Raw genomic sequence first — 19,184 nt, forward strand, 5'->3', positions numbered from 1 at the left:
GGTAATTGCAAATTACTAATGAGCTACTTATCCGTGAAGATAAAGTTATTTTTAAGCTAGAAACTTAGCTTAAGAACAAGCCCTGCTCTGATTCATATAAATTAATAGCAAGTGGTATCCATTGGCAACATTCTAAAAAATATGTTTGAACATTGCAGGGCATCGTAGCATCGATATATTTTTGCAATTCATCCTTCCTGCAATGAAGAAATATATATCTAGGTTGGAGTGGTACTGGGTTCTGGTACTGACAAGACAGGCTTTTGGTTACCATGAATCTTGGTTGCTATCTCTAATCTTATATGTCTCTTATATGTTTGCTGTTGCAAGCAAAATCGCCATCCCTTAATCATGCTCTACATTGCTCTTCTGATATCTCAACACATTTATTTATTACTAAAACAACACTGAAACTTTACAACGAAAGAAACTGAGAAAACGGAGTCGTAGATCATAGCAGCAAAAAAAAATACAATTTTTATATCGCAAGTACAATCAATTATTTTTAAATAAAACTTTTTTTAAGTATAAATTAAAATAACCTAATCTGTTATCCATTTTCTAATAAAAAAAACAATACTATGAAAAAAAACTATTTTTTTTTTCATGACAAACAACATTATTTGTAAATTACACAAGACCAAAATGCTTTGAAATAAAATTATTCTGTTAAAAAGGATATTTATGTTTAATCAAGAAGCCGTAAATTTCCGACGTCACGTTCCATCAAATATTATTTTTGTTTTATCATCTTTCTATTATCCAAATTAAAAATAACGTCAGAATTTATTTGTCGTTTAAACAATAAAAACTTCTCCAATAGGCATAATGACTGTACTAAAGTGTGGTTAGTAGTGAAATTTTAGTAGAAATAAAAGCAGAAAATTTAAAAATTCACATTAAAACACCAAGAAAATTAGTACAGGTGATAACGCTAAAGAGTACCCAATAAGAGCAGTCACCATGTGAGAACTGTGATAATAGCGTTGTTGAAATCAAGTGTCCCATATTTACTAAGATATATAAAAGTGGTATATATGGCAAACTTACTGAAAAGTTTTATGATGATAATTCTCAGATACAGGGTATTACAGGGGTACCAAAATATGAATTTTATATACTCGATAGCAACTACAACATAGATTTAAATAATGTAAATTTGATGTATGTTTGATTTTCTTAAACTTTTCACAGCTCTGTGGAATGACAATGTGTATCCAGTATCCAGTACCAAATTACCTTGTAATATTTGGGTAAATAAAGGCACAAATTATAATTTTGAAATTTACTTTAATAATAGCCTTACAAATTTATAAGAGTACAAACAACTCAACTACTTCAACTTCAAGTACATTACAAAATCTATATTTAAACATTCTTTAACATATTAAATTCTCCTATGCATTCTTAAACTAGATCTCTACTTATTTTATTTTACTTGACTTTGGTGACAAGATTTGGATTTATACATTGTTTATTTGTAGGTATTGTTCGAAATGTGGAACTTCTGCCATAACACACGCATACCAGGCTGTAAAAATTTGATAAATCACATTATTCAATCAAATATGTATACTGGTTACCCTCAGTCTGGTGAAGTATAACTTTACGAACTATTTTATTGTACAAAAAAACATATATTTGACATTTGTTTATGACACAGCTTTTGGTAATCTAACCATGATGGGAGTTAATCGACACTTGTTGAAGGCTTGTGTTTAATTGATATTTTTCTTTGTATTTTGATAATATATGGTCGTTCAGTAGTATTAGAAGATCATTTTCTTCTGTGTGGTTAGTATTCGAAACATGGTAAAACTGAACCTATCACATTAAGTATCAATATAATTTTCCATATTATTTGGAGACTGAAAAAAAGAATAAAATTATTAAGGGCTCATAATACACAATAAACAAAACAAATGAGGCCTAACCTCAAATTTTAGTAACAATGTTATTATATATTATAACCATATTACATTTATGAAACACTTTAGACATTAAAGGGTAGTTACAATAGTAAATACTTACATCAGAATGATTGATATTCATAGCAATAAATGACCGATGTTCAAGATATACCGGCTGGTTCTTGCACGATTTAACCAAATTTATCTAACTCTTTTCTGCGTTGAAAGGAAAATACACAACTTGTATGGAGGTATGGTATTTTCCAATATATTAGAGATACACCATCGATACACATTAGAATGTCTTATTATAACACGCAATTGTTAAAATATGTATAAATAAGACCGGTACCAATACAAATCGTTCTTTATGCGACCAGAGAAACTGCGCAACACACATTATTTGGAGCGTTTTAGCACACATATAAAATTACACCGTTGCAACCGTTAATTTTATTCCGGGTGAATTGAATACACAAATTTGCCATAAAATAGTTTTTGAAAATTGGTCATCGCGTCTATTACTAAAAACCCCTGGGAAATAATTTATTATCATTAATATTCAGAATATTCGTTAACCAAAATAAATAATCCATTAGGCATTTCCTTGATAAGTCGATCAGGTATGTTATTTTTGAAACTATTTAAATATACCCCTTAACTTCTTCGATAGAGAAAAAGAACTTTATAGCCGTGTTTGCCTTACGACCTATTTAGCATGTCAATATTTGTTCTTGCCATTTTGTGACTGAGTAGTATTGGCCGGTAATGAACCTATCTTGGCACAATCTATTGTTATTATTAGGCATACCGATATCTATTAATGTCTTTTTGTGGTGCCTTTTATTTACGAATAAGTCAGTGGACTCCAGACTGACAACGGAGCAACACCGGCTTGAAAATAGTTAAAATGTTGGTGTTGGGGATATTGGAAATATTGTCGAAGGTCTCGATAGACTTCAAAAAATTCTATCCCAATTTTGAAAAGAAAGTAATCAATCACTCGTTTAAATAAGCATCAATGCTATATCGCACACTAACGAGGACTATTCGCAGGTGGAGGCTTTCCGAGTACCACAACTCAAGAATGAGGTGGACAAGTATCGTCGTGAGGTTGAGGAGATTCGATTGTGTAAGGCCGTCATCGAGGAGGAGCACGCCAGGAAGAGTCATGAAATTTTGGAATTGGTCGACGAACATAAAAGACAATTAGCAGAATGTAAGTTTTTATTTTAACTACAAATTTGAGATTATTTAGATTAGTGGATATTTGAGATTTTATTATCAACGATATCTAAGCAAATTTGATAAATCAGTGTCTTTTTAATTGTCAGTTTTATTTTTCATGGTATGCGCTCAAGGGTTTGAATTTGCAACGTTGCCAGTTCTTGCAAATTATACGTATATTAAAAGAATATAATATAAATAGAATAATTATCTTAAATGCACAAATTAATATTTCCTTTGAGAATCAAGTTTTTTTTTTGGTAAGTTTTTTTTATCTATATCTATAAGAAAAGGAATAAACGGTTATAAAAATAAAAATAAACGTAGTCCTTCCGATGAAACAGCCAATGGACGTCAACAAGACCGTCGAACGCATTGCCAAATTCAGTGTATAAAAACCTAAAATCCTTTTTGAATCTTGGAGCATTTTTCTTTCTTATTTTATTAATTGAATGAAGGCTGATGCGTCCAAAGATGCAACTAAATCGGTCTATAAGATTTGCGTTGGTACTGGTCGACACCGTTTTCAAATTTCAATAAAAATATAATAAAACAACTCTAACCTACATACTATTGTAGCTGTTTAATTAACTCTAGTTTAAGTATTTCACTAAATATGCATTAAATGTACTATTATGTTAAAATGAATTATATTTTATAACGTTATTTTTGTTTCATTGTTTTATTATAACATTAATATTTTGTTATCAGAGTCAAAATAAACGAAAACTTGGATTTGGAGCGACAACGTTGCATTAAAAACTTTCATGACGTGCATTGGTTGTTTTATTGGAAGGCCTATATTTCATTTTAAAATAATTTTGAAGGGAAAAAAGACAAAATAAAAATTACAATAATGAAAATAATAAACCAAAGTTATAGCTCTTGTAAATTGAAGAATATAGTATCTATTTTCGAATTCGGAAATTAATCTGAATTAATCTGAAATTATTGGTTTCTTATTTTAAGTTTATAAATTATGTCTAAGTTATTTTATCATTTATAAACTTATTTAATATAAAAGAAATAAAAGATAATAAAACAATATGTAAGGTAACAAAGATAATTTATTCACCAATATATAAAAACACAATCATCAATTTGTCTTCACAATTACTCAATAGCTTGCATGGCTCATTCAGTAAAAGCAAGAAATGCAATTCAAATCTACATGCAACAAGCCCGTGTGTAGAATCTACACATATAATATAGTAGTGGCTATATTCTTTTAACATTTCATATAGTTCTTCATTGATTATAATTAACATTGTTAACATCTTTTTTGCACTTAACTAATCTGCACGTATTAGATTCTTTAATCTATGATTAGTATACATGCATGCATCTAATAAGATTTAAAGGGTATAAAAAATGCTATATGTATTCAGCTAAAAATTAGAAATCAGCTAAAAAAATCCTAACTGTAAATCCGCTTTTGTCAATGCCTGAAACATTACTCCCATTTCCGCTAACTTAGGGATCAATCTATATCGATTTAAGAGCATTTATTGATTCACACTTTTTTTTGTTTTTCCCAAGCTTATTTCTGTTTAAGCCGCCAACTTCAAAGAAATGTTCAATGAACAGACGATCGATTTCAAATTGATTTGCTTGTCATAATGACATTCCCGCGGTAAAAACCGCTTATCGCATTTATATAATTACTTTCCCATTCTATAAAATCATGCACAATCAAACTAATCAACTATATTTATGCGATCGACCACGCTCTTCCAAATTTCAATTTTGAAGCTCGCTAGCGTTAAATTGAGAGAAAATAATAATAAAGGGAGTGCTGTCCGTATCAATTGTTAACAGATGCCAAATAATCGAATGTCGAGCTCGGCAATCTTGATTCTATGGGAATTTTCTTTTTTTTTCGCGGTGTTTATATTTGATATTTTTAGGTTAATTACTGAGTTTGTAGAACAAATAAAAAACAAGATATTCAAATTAGAAGACAAATTAATTCGTTATAATATTTTTTTCTATGCTTAACATGATGGCATATAATTAACTAAACCGATAGATTTTGTTTATATTTAAAAGTTCTTGTAGCGCTGTAATTAAGTACTTTTCGATCCCGTTTTAAGGCACACAACTATATTTAACACATTTAAAAGTAAGCACAGTTGTCTATAGACGCCCGACCAATAAAACAGCCAATTGCATTTAGAATAAAAGTAATATTAACTTTAAATTCACAGAGAATTTTTTCGTCTCATTTTACCCTACTTAAATAGAGATAGACTGCCCTCTGATGCCTCGAAACATGTTGCCGAATGTCTGCAAAATTCATTAAAACATTAATGATAATAGATGTTATATACGTTGCAAACTAAAATTCTAAATTGATTGAAATTTTGATAACTTGCATTGGTCGTTTTATTGGATATACTATATTTTTTCACATTACATGTGAGATAGACACTTTACTTAATATTGTCATTTGATACATTATCATACCACTCCACAAATTGTACACTTTATTTCCAAAAACAGTATTCTGTTCTTGAAACTTACAGAACGCTTTTGAATTCTATACTTTATTAGTGTATTATTAACTTCGATGTAAAGAGGTATAAAATTATCGAATTTGAAGTCAAAACAATATTCAAAAATTTTACCAAGCATCGCTATATCCTCAAAAAATTAAGATATGCTGTGGTTTAAGTGTTGGATATTTCACTGACCCTTCTTTCTTTAAGAAATGAATATTGCTTTTCGCGAGAAATTATTTCCTGAAAGTACATTTTTAAGTTTTATATTAGGTGATCGTATTATTTTGATCAGCGACATGTATTGGGGAAAATTCGAAGTATCAATATAAACAACCTAACCTAATTATTAAATTGGTTGCTTTTGACATTTCTTTTTAGTGTTAGTGAGTTATTCATGGTATGCAGATGCTCAAAATGCATTTTCGACATTCATTAGTTGTGTTGTGTGATTTGAAGAAATTTGCTGTCGAAGCCCGTTTGAGGAAAGCGAATTGTTGGCAAACCAACATCTTTACTTCGACACGGTATTGCCATGTTGCCAAAAAAATCGGAAAAAATTGTATTTTTTTTAAATTAATTAAATCTTATGTTAGATATACTTAACACAATCTTAATTTATTGATACTGTTACAATTGTTCGGTTATACTTCTATAAACAAGCAGGAAGAGAATGGGATAAATATATCAGTATATATGTTAGTTCATTAGTTCAATTAATGCTTTAGTTTGTTTTTATGAAACTAATCAGTACAGTTCTTTTATTTTGTGTATGATCTCTAATAACATGCCAATTTTTCTCAATAAATGCATTGAAAACAAGTGAAAAATTATTATAATAAAACATATTTGGCTTCAAAATTATTTATGAATTTAATTTTAATATCATGTTCTATCACTTTAAAATACCACTTTTACATTATTACAGTAATTTATATATTTCTTTTTTGTCTTTATGTAGTAATTTCTGAACATGAGGAGGAACTTTTACGGGAAAAAGAAGCTGTCGAGAAACAACTCAAGCTAAAACATGACGAACAATTGCGAATCGTTCGCCAAGAGTTGGACAAGCTCCAGAACTCACACGAGGAATCCTTGGAAATCCTCCACGAAGAGAATGACTCCATCCGAGAGCAGGTGGACGAGAAGAGATTGGAGATTGAGAAGATCAATCACGAAAGCATGAAACTCAAACAGGATTACGAATGTAAAGAGCGAAAACTGAAAGAAGAGGTGAGCGAATTTGATTTTATTTGAGCGTATACAAATTTTATCTTTTTTTTTTGTAAATTACAGATTGAAATGACGAAACAGCAGAGGGATAAATTCAAGCAAGAACTTTTAAAAGTCCTCGATCATCAAGATAAAATGACTGCCCTAGTCGACGAAAATAAACAGCTGAGAGATGAAATTAATAGATTATTAAGTTATGGCGATGATAAAGACATAGGTGTACAGGTAATTAATTTATTATTTATTAACTATTATAAGCAAAACAGTAGCTAATATAGACTATATTACAGAAGTTTTTACAACCTTTTAACTGAGTTCTTCGATTTCCTCCATATTACTTTAATTAGAAAGTACACAAGACACACAGTAGAATTATTCAAACAATTTGTACAATTTGAACACATAAAATAGTATTTAACAGCAAAGTATCTACATCGGGATGGCAGTACTTTAAAGCACATAATTTAGTTCCAACCAACTGTTTACATTAATTGTGTTGCAATATTTTTTTCATCATATGGAATGACTTTATTTCATATTTAGTTTTAAGATAGTGATAAGTAGTGTTTCGGTCAAGATTTCTTCTTTTTTCTACACATGGTTATTAAAAGCTTCGTTCAAAGCATATTTTCAATGTCTTGTTTTCTCTCATTTCTGAATACTAAAACTGCATATAACACATGTTTTTATGTGCTTTATTATTACAAAAATTGACAGTTATAATTGTATTGCAATATTTTTTTCATCATATGGAATGGCTTTATTCTCATATTTAGTTTTAAGATAGTGATATGTAGTGTTTCGGTCAAGATTTCTTCTTTTTTCTACACATGGCTATTTAAAGCTTCATTTAAAGCATATTTTCAATGCCTTGTTTTCTCTCATTTCTGAATACTAAAACTGCATATAACACATATTTTTATGTGCTTTATTATTACAAAAATTGATAGTTATAATTATATTTCATATTACACCAGTCTACAGCATTTTCGCACATGGGACAGGGTATACCTTTGCTACCTAGAAACAAGAATAAGAACAAGAAATAGTTCTGCATTTGATTTTATATGTGAAAAAATGTTAAAAATCAACTCAATAAAAACACATAGAATTCTTACTATATTAAAATATAACGAACTTCCATTTATGATTTATTTATCTTAAAATAGAGTCTAACTAGAGTCTAACTGCTAAAAATCAATAGTTGTACTTTTCCTGTCATGTTCAACAAGAGGTTCTCTTATCAACTGTCAAATATAATACCCCATCATGCTTTCAATACTGATTTCGAAGTCATTGAGATATTCAGAGTTGACGAGGTGTGGTATTTTTGTTTCAAATTCAATGCCGAATTTGGATTTTACGGATACAGATGAACTCGGTGATGGATACCTTCAAAGAGTAGTTGATTTTCCAAAACAGGAGAAGCAGCTACAAGATTTTTTCTATATGTCCATTGTAGATCAGAAGAAGATGTTTCTTTTTAATTGGGTTCCCTCCAACTTCTTGCCACTGCAAACTTCATTGCTTTTTTTTCACCTCTGTACCAGCCTACAATAAAACATAACACATAACTTAATGAATGGTTCCATACAAAAATTAAATAAACTCATCCTCACATGCCAAGCCCATTTTTATGTCTCGACTTTTAACAGGTACATTGAAGTAAGCTTCGCAAATCTTTAATGTTGTTCTTAAATCATACTTTTTTTCTCTTACTTTAATAAATTCGCGCCAATAGAGCAAAACGAGTCGGCGTCTCGTGTACAAGCTCTCGAAGCCATTTTGAACTGATGATCAGAATATATTAAGTAAAACTACGCGGAAGAAATTTTTAGTCCGATGTTATATATTATCAAATATTATAAGATTATGCAACTCCTTATACCGTAAAAATAGATGTTTATTTCTATCATACCTAACACTCAATAACAATGTTCTCGTTTATTATTTACATAGTTTATATTCGTTTTTTAAACTATACGTTCCTACATGATTATTTGGTACACAATTTACTATTTCTTCAGACCGCAGATCTTCCTGAATTTTTTCTACGACATATTGAAGTTTCTCAGTAAGATTATGTTAGGGCATAACATTAACAAAACAGTTACTTTTGTTTAGATTCTAAACCTAAAACGAATGTTTATTTTTCAGGAAGTACAATCACTAAGAGTCGTGGTGGAATTGAAACAACAGGAAATAGCAGATCTGAGGAAGTCTCTGGGACAAACCACCCAAAAATTAAACACGTTAGTAAATGCGGAAGAGAGAGCCTTGGCACTGCAAGCAAGATGTGAAGACCTGCAGCACCAGCTCCAGAGGAAGAACGAATGCGAACAGAACCTCATCCAGGAAAATCAAAGACTACAAGAATCGTTCAAGGAGGAGATCAATCAAAAAAGGCGCCTTAGCCAATACAACGAGGAACTACAATGGAAGCTACGACAGAACAAGGAGGTCTTCACGAAAGTGATCGAACAAGCGGAGGAGACCGCCTTCAACAGGTCGAATATGTTCAGTTCCAGCTTCAACGAGAAGCACAGCCCTGCCAAGTCGAACTTGGAGAGAACTCTGTCGTTCCGCGAGCGCTCCAGCCGCAGCGTCGTAAGCCTGGACACGCCGCTTCGGGGTCGCAAGGTGAAAACGTCGTTGGAGTCCGAAATGGAGGACCTGTCTCCGCCCCAGTCGCCCAAAGTAAAGGGCGTCGTGGAGAAATCCGATTCGGTCAGCTACGTGCTGGACCTGGACGAGAGTCCCGACGTCGTGGCCTCGCGTATCGTCCGCAGGAGCTTCCGAAACACGACCCCTCCCAAGAATACGCCGACAAAGTCGCCTTCGAATAAACGTCCACGGATGCGTAATCCTCTCAGTACAAGTGCTTCCTCTAGTTCGATAACGAGCGTCAATAAGGACGACGTCGAACGGCCCAAGTCGGCCTCGACCCGCAACGGAAACCCCGACGACGACGTGTTCCTGTGGGACAACGCGCAGAGCAGCCCAATTAATAACTACGAGGTGGATAAGTTGTTGGACAGCCGAGTTTCATCGATTCCCGGTCTGAAGTCGGACGACGATCTCGACGAGGACCACGAGGTGGACCTACAGCTGCCGGCGCTACCCAGCGAAATGGATAAGAGGAACGGCGTCCTGACCTTACCGAGTCCGAAACACTTGGCCGGTGATTCTAACGTGTCGGACAGCAATTCCGAGGACGAGAGCACCAGTTCGTCGCAGCTATGAGAAGAAGCGCTCTTGTTGATTGAAATTTAACGGTACAAACTTTCGGATATTTGAAAATATACGTCGTCGGTGCTAGGACGGGGTCCGTATCTCAGGCAAGGCGGGACGATTGACTTTTTTCAAGCGTATCATAGTTTGGTTCAGTACGGGAACTTCAAGAGGCAATTTTTACAACATATAAAAAATGGAATAGTTTAGAACAGATACAATTAGGGATTATTTTTTATTGATTTGATTACATTTTTATTTTTAGTTTAAAGCTGTCACATACATGTCAAAACAAAAGCAAAAAGTCACAAAGCATCGATCCTCATACCTACTCAGTCAGGTGTGCTTTTAACGGCAATCAAATTACTAAGAAAGTCAATCGTCTACCGGGTCTAGATGTTGATGGTTTTACACCGGAAAACCTTTTCGTACCGTGCGGACATCCACTCGATCGGTTTGTACCATTGCATTTCTGTGACCTCTCGCGATTTTCACATTGAAAGCACGCTTTCGTGACTTTTTTGAATTTTATTTGATCAAACTGACTTGAATTCAAACATTTTATATTAAAGGCGCTAACATGGCAGCAACAGTGTACCTAATCGAAAATCAATTGTATAAAGCAGCTGAAATTACTACTTGCAATGTTATTGATTTAAAGCAGGATTTAGACTTTTTGGATTGGATATCTTGTTATTCCAGTCGAAAGAACTTCGCGCGAAATCTATGAATAGTTTTTAATAAACAATAATCTTATGTAAATAGACATTTTCTGTTCAAAACTAATATATATATTTTATTTTTTATAGGTTGTGATTTACTTTATTAATTAATTTACTAAATTATTCCTTATACAGTATTAGAAGTGTGTGGGACATTAGTACAATATGCTGGCTAACTTGTGAATAGTTTCTTTTTTATGTATATGATGTTACTTTGTTTGTTGTTTAATATATATTTAACTATTAGATTTGGGGATGTATGTATCTTGAATTGTTAGGACCAAATAGAGATCCCACCTTTTGGTTTTTATTGTATAAAAAGTTGCAAACAATAAAGTTAATAATTATTGCATAATCGGAGATTAACCACATGTTTTATTTCATTACCTTCCTTGGTTCTTTATAGATACAGATAAATATAACATGATACACAATGGTCTGAAGTATGATTCTATTATATAAATTTTAATTATTTGCTTTCAAAGATGCTTACGCCTTATACTATTATATAATCAAGTGAGCTTCAATGATCCCTTCTTCAATTATCACTAATTTTTAATCACATCTGATAACATAGTTACATAAAGACATGATAAATAAATTATAGAAAATAAGAGATGTTTTACAACAAAAACTTGTTTAATATTCAATTGCCTTTTTAGTAACATCATTTAGTAGAACATGCAAAAATCAGAACTACAATGAATCAAATAAGATATGATACGGTAAGATTGCATTATACCTTTATATAAAATCTTAAATATATAAAAATAATATAAGTTTAAATATACTTTCTCTTACGTTTGTTGCTAAAATATTTATTATATATATATATATATATATATATATATATATATATATATATATATATATATATATATATATATATATATATATATTAATATATTATATATATATAAAAAATTAGTTACAAGAACTATACCCCGCATAATAATGGTAAATCACCTAAATCAATATGATTGAAAGTGGAATGAGTAATATTATACCTAAGATTTAATAACGTTATAGGTGTTGGATCATAAAATGTAAAACACAATTTAAACATAATGGCAATAAAACATGGTATTTTTAATCTTATCATTAGTATGTTATATTTTCGCAATCTGATTATGTAACACGACAATAAATTTCATTTTAATTTCATTACGTTAGTTTGATATCGTTTTAATAAGTTTTCAAACACATACTTTTAAATAACCTTGGTTCAAATTACTTTTTTAAATGGCGAATGATCTGGGTACATATATTTTTGATAATTGCTTTAATTACTATTCTATGCAAACATGCATCAACTACAGGAACTTTATGTTTTTTGAGTCATAGATGGATGATTTTGAATAGACCTAGATAGTTTTGATTTGTTGCGTGATTGTATAGGCAGCCTATCTAACACTACGAGGCATCTTATCGGTAAGAAGAACAGCCTTTTTTATTTGAATATATGTAAAATAATTTACGATAGATATAGTTCAGAATACTGAAATGTGCCTATTAAATTTGAAAATTGTATATTAGGTGTTTTATCAGATAAAGGAGCCATGAAATGTACTTAATTAGTGTTTGTCTTGTATATATTTGGAAATAAGATAATAACTATGGGCAACAAATATTTTTATGTTTTAGCCGCATAAAAACATGTACCGTCGAAATTATCAGAATATCCTTTTATATATTAATTTTGCAATATTTTGATTACATATAATTTTTTATATACGTTTTTAATTTGAATCGTTTAAATTTAAATATCATTATTAGAAAACAGATAAAAATTTAATTCAATAAAGTACATTTTAGAAATAGCAGATTATTTTTCAGATAATAGTTTAAAATAAAATAACGATTTAAAATTATAATATATCCAAACGAATTCGATTTATAAATAGATTTATGGAAAGTGTCTTTACTATGGTATTAAATATTAATCATTCATTGTTTCTTTGTTTTTTTTAAATTAAGTTTGATTATATCAATGATTATTTATCACATATCAATGTTTACAAAACCTTAATTTTCAACGAATTTTAACTTAAAAATAAATATCAATCAAATTTTATATAAAATATTGACATCATAATTCTTATACAATTATGTGATCAATAGTTGAAAAATAGTAACAGTTTAATTTATGACAACTGCAATGTTTTATAACTGTGATTTTGTTTACAGATAAATATTAAAGATTGACCTCTCGTATTTTGTTTTATCTTGGTTCTTGTTACATCGTCCTCTTAACAATTACAGTTTTTTTTTATGCACAATATAGTTCATACATTCCAACTCATAGTAAATTACTATTTAACTTTTTTGTTTCCACAATAAACTCTTGACATTGACAGATACAAGACAAATGGGCTGTTTATTTTACATGGGTGACTAAATTTTTGTATTCTCAATAGTAGTTTGACATTTAAAATTTTTAATTATTTAAAAATAGAAACAATGCCTAAATAACAGTGCCCAAAATGTCATTTTGAAACTTCAGATGGGTTGGAAATGAATCATCTGGCTAATAGGACAGATTATAAAGCCGCAGTGCAAAATATAAAGGAATATAATGGAGAGAGAAAAATAGGTAAATATATAACAAATTGAATTCTATAAATATCTAATCATACTATTATATGTATGTTTATATGTATGTATGTTATATGTATGTTTATTACACAACAAACATAAATAGAATAACGTGTGAATTTGTCAAGTGTGTACTCAGTATTTAAAAATATTGCACATCATTGTGTTTATGAGAACTAGTCAGTATTTACTAGGCGTTGTTTAAGTATTTGAATTTCAATAAATTTACGAAGAGAAATTAATCATTAAAATAAATTATGAATGTTATTGTGATAAACATTATTATTATAAGTACATTTTGGGTTTTCTCAATGATTAAAGATTTAAAATGTGATGAACATTTCATTCTTAATATAGAAATCTAGAAAACATTTTATAACATCTACAAGAGTATAAATAGCCCTAAAATTGAAAATTTATAATGGTCGTGCTTGAACAAATGATATCCTGAGATCGATTCATCCTTTCCATCTGTTGGGCGATCCATAGTCCATCACCTAAATATGATTTTTCCCCTTTTCTGACACTGGAGGAAATGATTTCCACTTTAAAAGTATTATTCTTAATTAATTAATTATTAAAGAAAACGCTAAAAAGTGATGTGAACATTAGTTTACAAAATGCAAAAGGAAATTTATTCGTGGACTACTTCCAAACTGGTAAAATAATAAACAATCAAAAATTCGACCAAAAAAATAATTTTCTATCAAGTTAAAACCAATAAAAACCATGACTAAAGTCAGTTAAGGTGTTTTAAGGTCCAACTTATTCGGCAGATTTAACTCCCTTTGAATATTAGCGACCAAAACATTATTTTGTGAAAATTATTTATAATAAGTGCCGTAGAGGGCTATTTTTCGAAACAGCATCAATCAATCAATCCTGAATTTGGCATTGAAGGTAAAAAACTTAGTGGAAGGCGAACGTGTTAAGAGAGAATATCGAACTAAAGCATCATGATATATCGTTATAACTTAAAATTGATTCGTTTTAGTTAAGAATGAAATATAAACTGTCGTCATAGAAACAAAAATTTATAAAAATCTTTATGGGGACACTTAAAAGAAAGGCCTACTCCCGTTTTCAGCAGAAATCGTTATTTCCGACTCTCAGGTCTGCGTCTCATTACATGTGTGAAACTTTTGTACCTTACGGAGAATTTCAATTTTTATCCAACATAAAATTTGTTCTCTGTAGCATGAAATTGTAACAATTTCTCATGATTCTTGAAGATTTCAGAATATCACAAAATCTAACTTCAGAATCCAGAATAGAAATCCATCTTCAGAACAGAAATCACTTCTTTTTCAAATAACAGGTGTGTCCGTAATTGCTTTCCGATTTCTGTAGCATATTTTAACAGCCATAATAGCATGCAATGTTATAATTTGAGACATATGTCATTTTATTCCATGGAATGTATTATATACAATAACATATAATAATATATTGTAATATATAATATGTTAATAGTATAACAGGTCAATTGTAAAGTCCCCGGCCTGACACATAGATGGCGTCACTAGAATTAAATCCATATGTTTTTTAGTTAGCCCTAACCGTCAAAAGATGCGTGTATAAATTTGATAGCTGTCGGATCATTAGTTTGTAAATTATAGCATTTTGAGTGAAGGAACTTTTGTTATTGTAAATAAAATCGATAAAAAGGAATTTCGCGTGTTGATAAAATATTGCTTTTTGAGGGGAAAAAATACAGTTGAAGCAAAACTTGGCTTGATGCCGAGTTTTCTGACACTGCGCTAGAAAATCAACCATCACGTATTGGTGTGCTTACTTGAAGTTTAGACGTGGTGAAAAGATCACTGATGATGGTGAACGCAGTGGACACCTAAAAGAGGTTGTTACCGACGAAAACATTTAAAAAATCCACAGAATGATTTTGAATGACCGTAAATTGAACTTGAATGAAAAGGCAGACACTCTAAAGATATCAATTGAACATGTACATCATAAAATTCACGAATATTTGGGTATGAGAAAAGTCTGTGCAAAGTGGGTATCGCACGAGCTCACTTTTGACCAAAAACAACGACGAGTTGATAATTCGGAGCAGTGTTTGAAGATGATTAAGCATAATAAACCCGAGTTTTTGTATCGATATGTGACAATACATGGCAAACATGGCTCCATCATTTCACTTCGAAGTCCAATCGACAGTCATCCGAGTGGACTGCACACGATAAACACACCTCAAAGCGTGGGAAAACGCAACAGTCGTCTGGCAAGGTTATGACGTCTGACTACCTTGAAAAAGGAAGGACCATCAACAGCGACTATTACGTAGCATTATTGGACTGTTTGAAGAACGAAATCGCCGAAAAAGCAGCCGCATTTGAAGAAAAAGAGAGTGCTGTTTCACCAAGGCAATTCATCGTGTCACAAGTCAGTGAAAATGATCGCAAAAATTCATGAATTTATTATCAAATTTATACTTGCATCTTTTGAGGGTTAGCGCTAACTAAAATACATATGGATTTAATTCTAGTAATGCTATGTATGTGTCAGACCGGGAACTTTTCAATTGACCTGATTTGTTTGACTGAATTGTTTAACTGTAAACAGGCTGTAATGTAAGATTTCAATAGTTCAGTGTGTTGTTTTGGTAACATATTCTGTAGCTTATGAACAAGGCCGTCATGCTATACCCGATTGAAGGCCTTTACTACATCTAATAATATAGGTGAACATACCTTTTTATGTTCATAGTTTTTTTAAAATTACATCTATTATTATATGCACCTGGTCAATTATACTTGGAATTGAATTCAATTGAATGATGTTAACAAACCCACATTTTGGTTTTCTTTCCCAACCAATAAATATGAATAACACCAATATATGCAAATATTCGTGGGAAGGAGCATATCAAAAGGAAAAGAAAAGAACTCGAATTAAAATATCAAAAATGTAATGGCTGTTGGAAGAAAATTTAAGTTATTTATACATAATTAGTTGCTGCTGTAGAAGCAAATATTAAAATCTATATGGACCTATGGTATTGTTGCGATGAATTTCTGCCAAAAGTACTATCAATATAATATAAATATTTCAAAATAAAGCCCTGAGAGGTATTATGGACGCAGCCAGATACTAGGAATAATTACTTACACCGAGACTTTCGAATTCCAACTGTTATAGAGGAAATTAAGAGATTCGCAACTAAATAGGAGAAATTCTTCGCTGTCCTGCTAACACTGAAATGCTACAACTTTTGGATAACTGAACTAGGTCGCAGACTCAAGAGAGACAAACCGTGCGATCTTGTGTTGTTATGTAATCAAGTGTACTAAAAGGTAAAAACATTGTAAAGCGCTAGTAACTTTTATTTTATTAGTGACTAAGGAGAAACACCTACGTGTCTTCGGGGGAAACACAAACAAAGAAAACGTGTTTTTTGTTCAAAATGTATGGCTTTATTGCATCTCTAACATTTCAATATCACTTTTGTAGAACTATTTATCTTTTGCCTCAAAATAGGCCTCAGTTTCAGCGATAACCTCTTCATTCGAGCGAAATTTCTTACCGGTGAGCATTTTTTCACGTCTGGGAAAAGCCGGTAGTTACTGGGGCCCAAATTTGGAGAATATGGTGGAAGTGGGAGCTATTCGAAATTCAATTCATGTAGTTTTGCCATTGTTTTGATTGACTTGTGACACGGTGTGTTGTTTTGTAGAAGCAAAAACCTTTCTTTGCCATATGCGGTTGTTTCTTAGCAATTTTGGCACTCAAACACTTCAATAACGCTATATAATATTCACTGTTAATAGTATTTTCCTTCTTAAGATAGTGAATAGTACATAGTGAATAGTGAATATTACACCACGCACATCTCAATATATCGAGGCCATAACCATTCTAACCGACCGTTATGCTTTCGGGCGCTTTGAACGAAGTTCACCAGATACTATCCTCTCGGATGATGATCGTTTCGATTCCGGGGTGAAATAATGGATCCATGATTCATTCATTGCCACGTATCGACACAAAAATTCCGGTTTGTTACGTTAAAATATGGCTAAACACTGCTTAGAACCATCAACACGTTTTTGTTTTTGGTTAACAGTGAGCGGCACCTACTTTGAACAGAGCTTTCTCATGGTCAAATGTTCATGCAATATAAAACCAACACGTTCTTTTGATAACTTTACGATGTTAACCAACTCACGCAACTTCGCTTTTCGATTATTCAAAACGATTTTGTAATTTTTTTTTGATGTTTTCTGGTGTTATCACATCTACAACCACGTTCGAAGTGAACAAATCTACGTTTTATTATTATTTCTTCATAGAGATAAAAAACCTAATATCAACACACCAGTCTGGGATTATTAACAAGCATTCAACAATTGACCATGTCGACAGAATAAAAGATGTTATTGAAAAAGCCTACGAACGTAAAAAAAATATGCTCAGATATATTCTTAGATGTAGCACAAGCCTTCGATAAGGTTTTGGCATGAACGCCTTGTTCATAAACTTCAGAAAATGTTACCAAAACAATACACCGAACTATTAAAATCGTACATTACAACCAGAATGTTTGGACTTAAACAAGAAGAAGCTTACTCTACAATAAAAGAAGCTAAATCAGGTGTACCACAAGGAAGTGTTCTGGGGCCAATGTTTTATCTACTCTACACTTGTAATATACCACAAATGGAGAATAATACGATGGCTACATTTGCTGATGCTGGTATACAAAAATTACAACAGGCAAGTAACAATATAAATAATTGGACACAAGCTTGGAAAATAAAAATTAACGAAAGTAAATTTGTGCATGTGCAGTTCACCTACAATCAGACCGTACAAGCACCAATAACATTAATACTATATACTATAATACTATCATTCCATATAGCAACAAAGCTAAATATCTCGGAATGAATCTTGATGCAAAACTTCGCTGGAAGGAACATCTAAAGAAGAAAAGAATAGAACTGGAATTGAAATATAGGAAAATGTACTGACTAATTGGAAGAAAATCACAATTATCAGTACATATTAAATTGCTATTATATAAGCAAATACTGAAACCTATATGGACATACGGAGTTCAATTATGGGTATGTTCTGCAAAGAGCAACATAAACAAAATACAAATTTTTCAGAACAAAGCCCTGAAAGGTGTTGTCGGCGCACCCAAATACTATAGGACTGATTACCTACATCGAGACCTTCAGATACCCACAGGTCAGTCAAGAAATCAAGAGAATTGCAAGGGGGCATGAGTAAAGACTCCATTCTCATGAGAATATTGAAGCAGCTTTTGGATACCACCAGAACAGGACACAGACTCAAAATAATCAAACCATCTGATATTGTGTAGTGTTGTATAGTAAGGTGCATATAATAAAAAAAAAATATAGCAGTGACATGTATAAACATTATTCCACTAGAGACTGAGATGATAGAGCCGCTGGGTCCTCTTAGTTGTAAACCTAAATTTAAGTTATCATAAAGACAAATTGTAGATTAGTAACAACTAGCGACCCGCCCCGGCTTCGCACGGATGCAATGCTGATACTAAATTAAATACACTACAGAAAAAATATGAACGTTGTATATAAAAACATAGCGACCCGCTCCGACTTTGCACGGGCATAAAATATATATGCCTATGTCACTCAATGAAAACATGATTAAAATCGATCCAGTATTTTTGGTTCATTCATTACTGCCCTTGGCCTGCACGCATTAAATTTGGAGTAAAACAATTCCTCTTCCCCTATACTTACTATGAAGAT

At 31.6% G+C, this 19,184-nt stretch overlaps 1 protein-coding gene across 4 annotated transcripts in view; it reads left to right on the plus strand.

Annotated features, from left to right (window-relative positions):
* The window catches only part of LOC143191833 (uncharacterized), a 401,964-nt gene extending 390,777 nt beyond the window's left edge, over nucleotides 1-11,187 (plus strand). For all 4 annotated transcript variants that reach the window (XM_076397253.1, XM_076397254.1, XM_076397256.1 and 1 more), the window contains exons 7-10: nucleotides 2,967-3,129; nucleotides 6,597-6,868; nucleotides 6,932-7,093; nucleotides 9,026-11,187. In XM_076397253.1, coding sequence (XP_076253368.1) covers nucleotides 2,967-3,129; nucleotides 6,597-6,868; nucleotides 6,932-7,093; nucleotides 9,026-10,111 — 1,683 coding nt within the window. In that variant the 3' untranslated portion in view covers nucleotides 10,112-11,187. The remainder of the gene's footprint in view (nucleotides 1-2,966; nucleotides 3,130-6,596; nucleotides 6,869-6,931; nucleotides 7,094-9,025) is intronic.
* The last annotated feature ends 7,997 nt before the right edge of the window (nucleotides 11,188-19,184 follow it).

Source organism: Rhynchophorus ferrugineus, unplaced genomic scaffold (genome assembly GCF_030347505.1).
Source record: "Rhynchophorus ferrugineus isolate W39M unplaced genomic scaffold, kcgeb_rfMv2 rfM2, whole genome shotgun sequence".
Lineage (NCBI taxonomy): Eukaryota > Metazoa > Arthropoda > Insecta > Coleoptera > Curculionidae > Rhynchophorus > Rhynchophorus ferrugineus.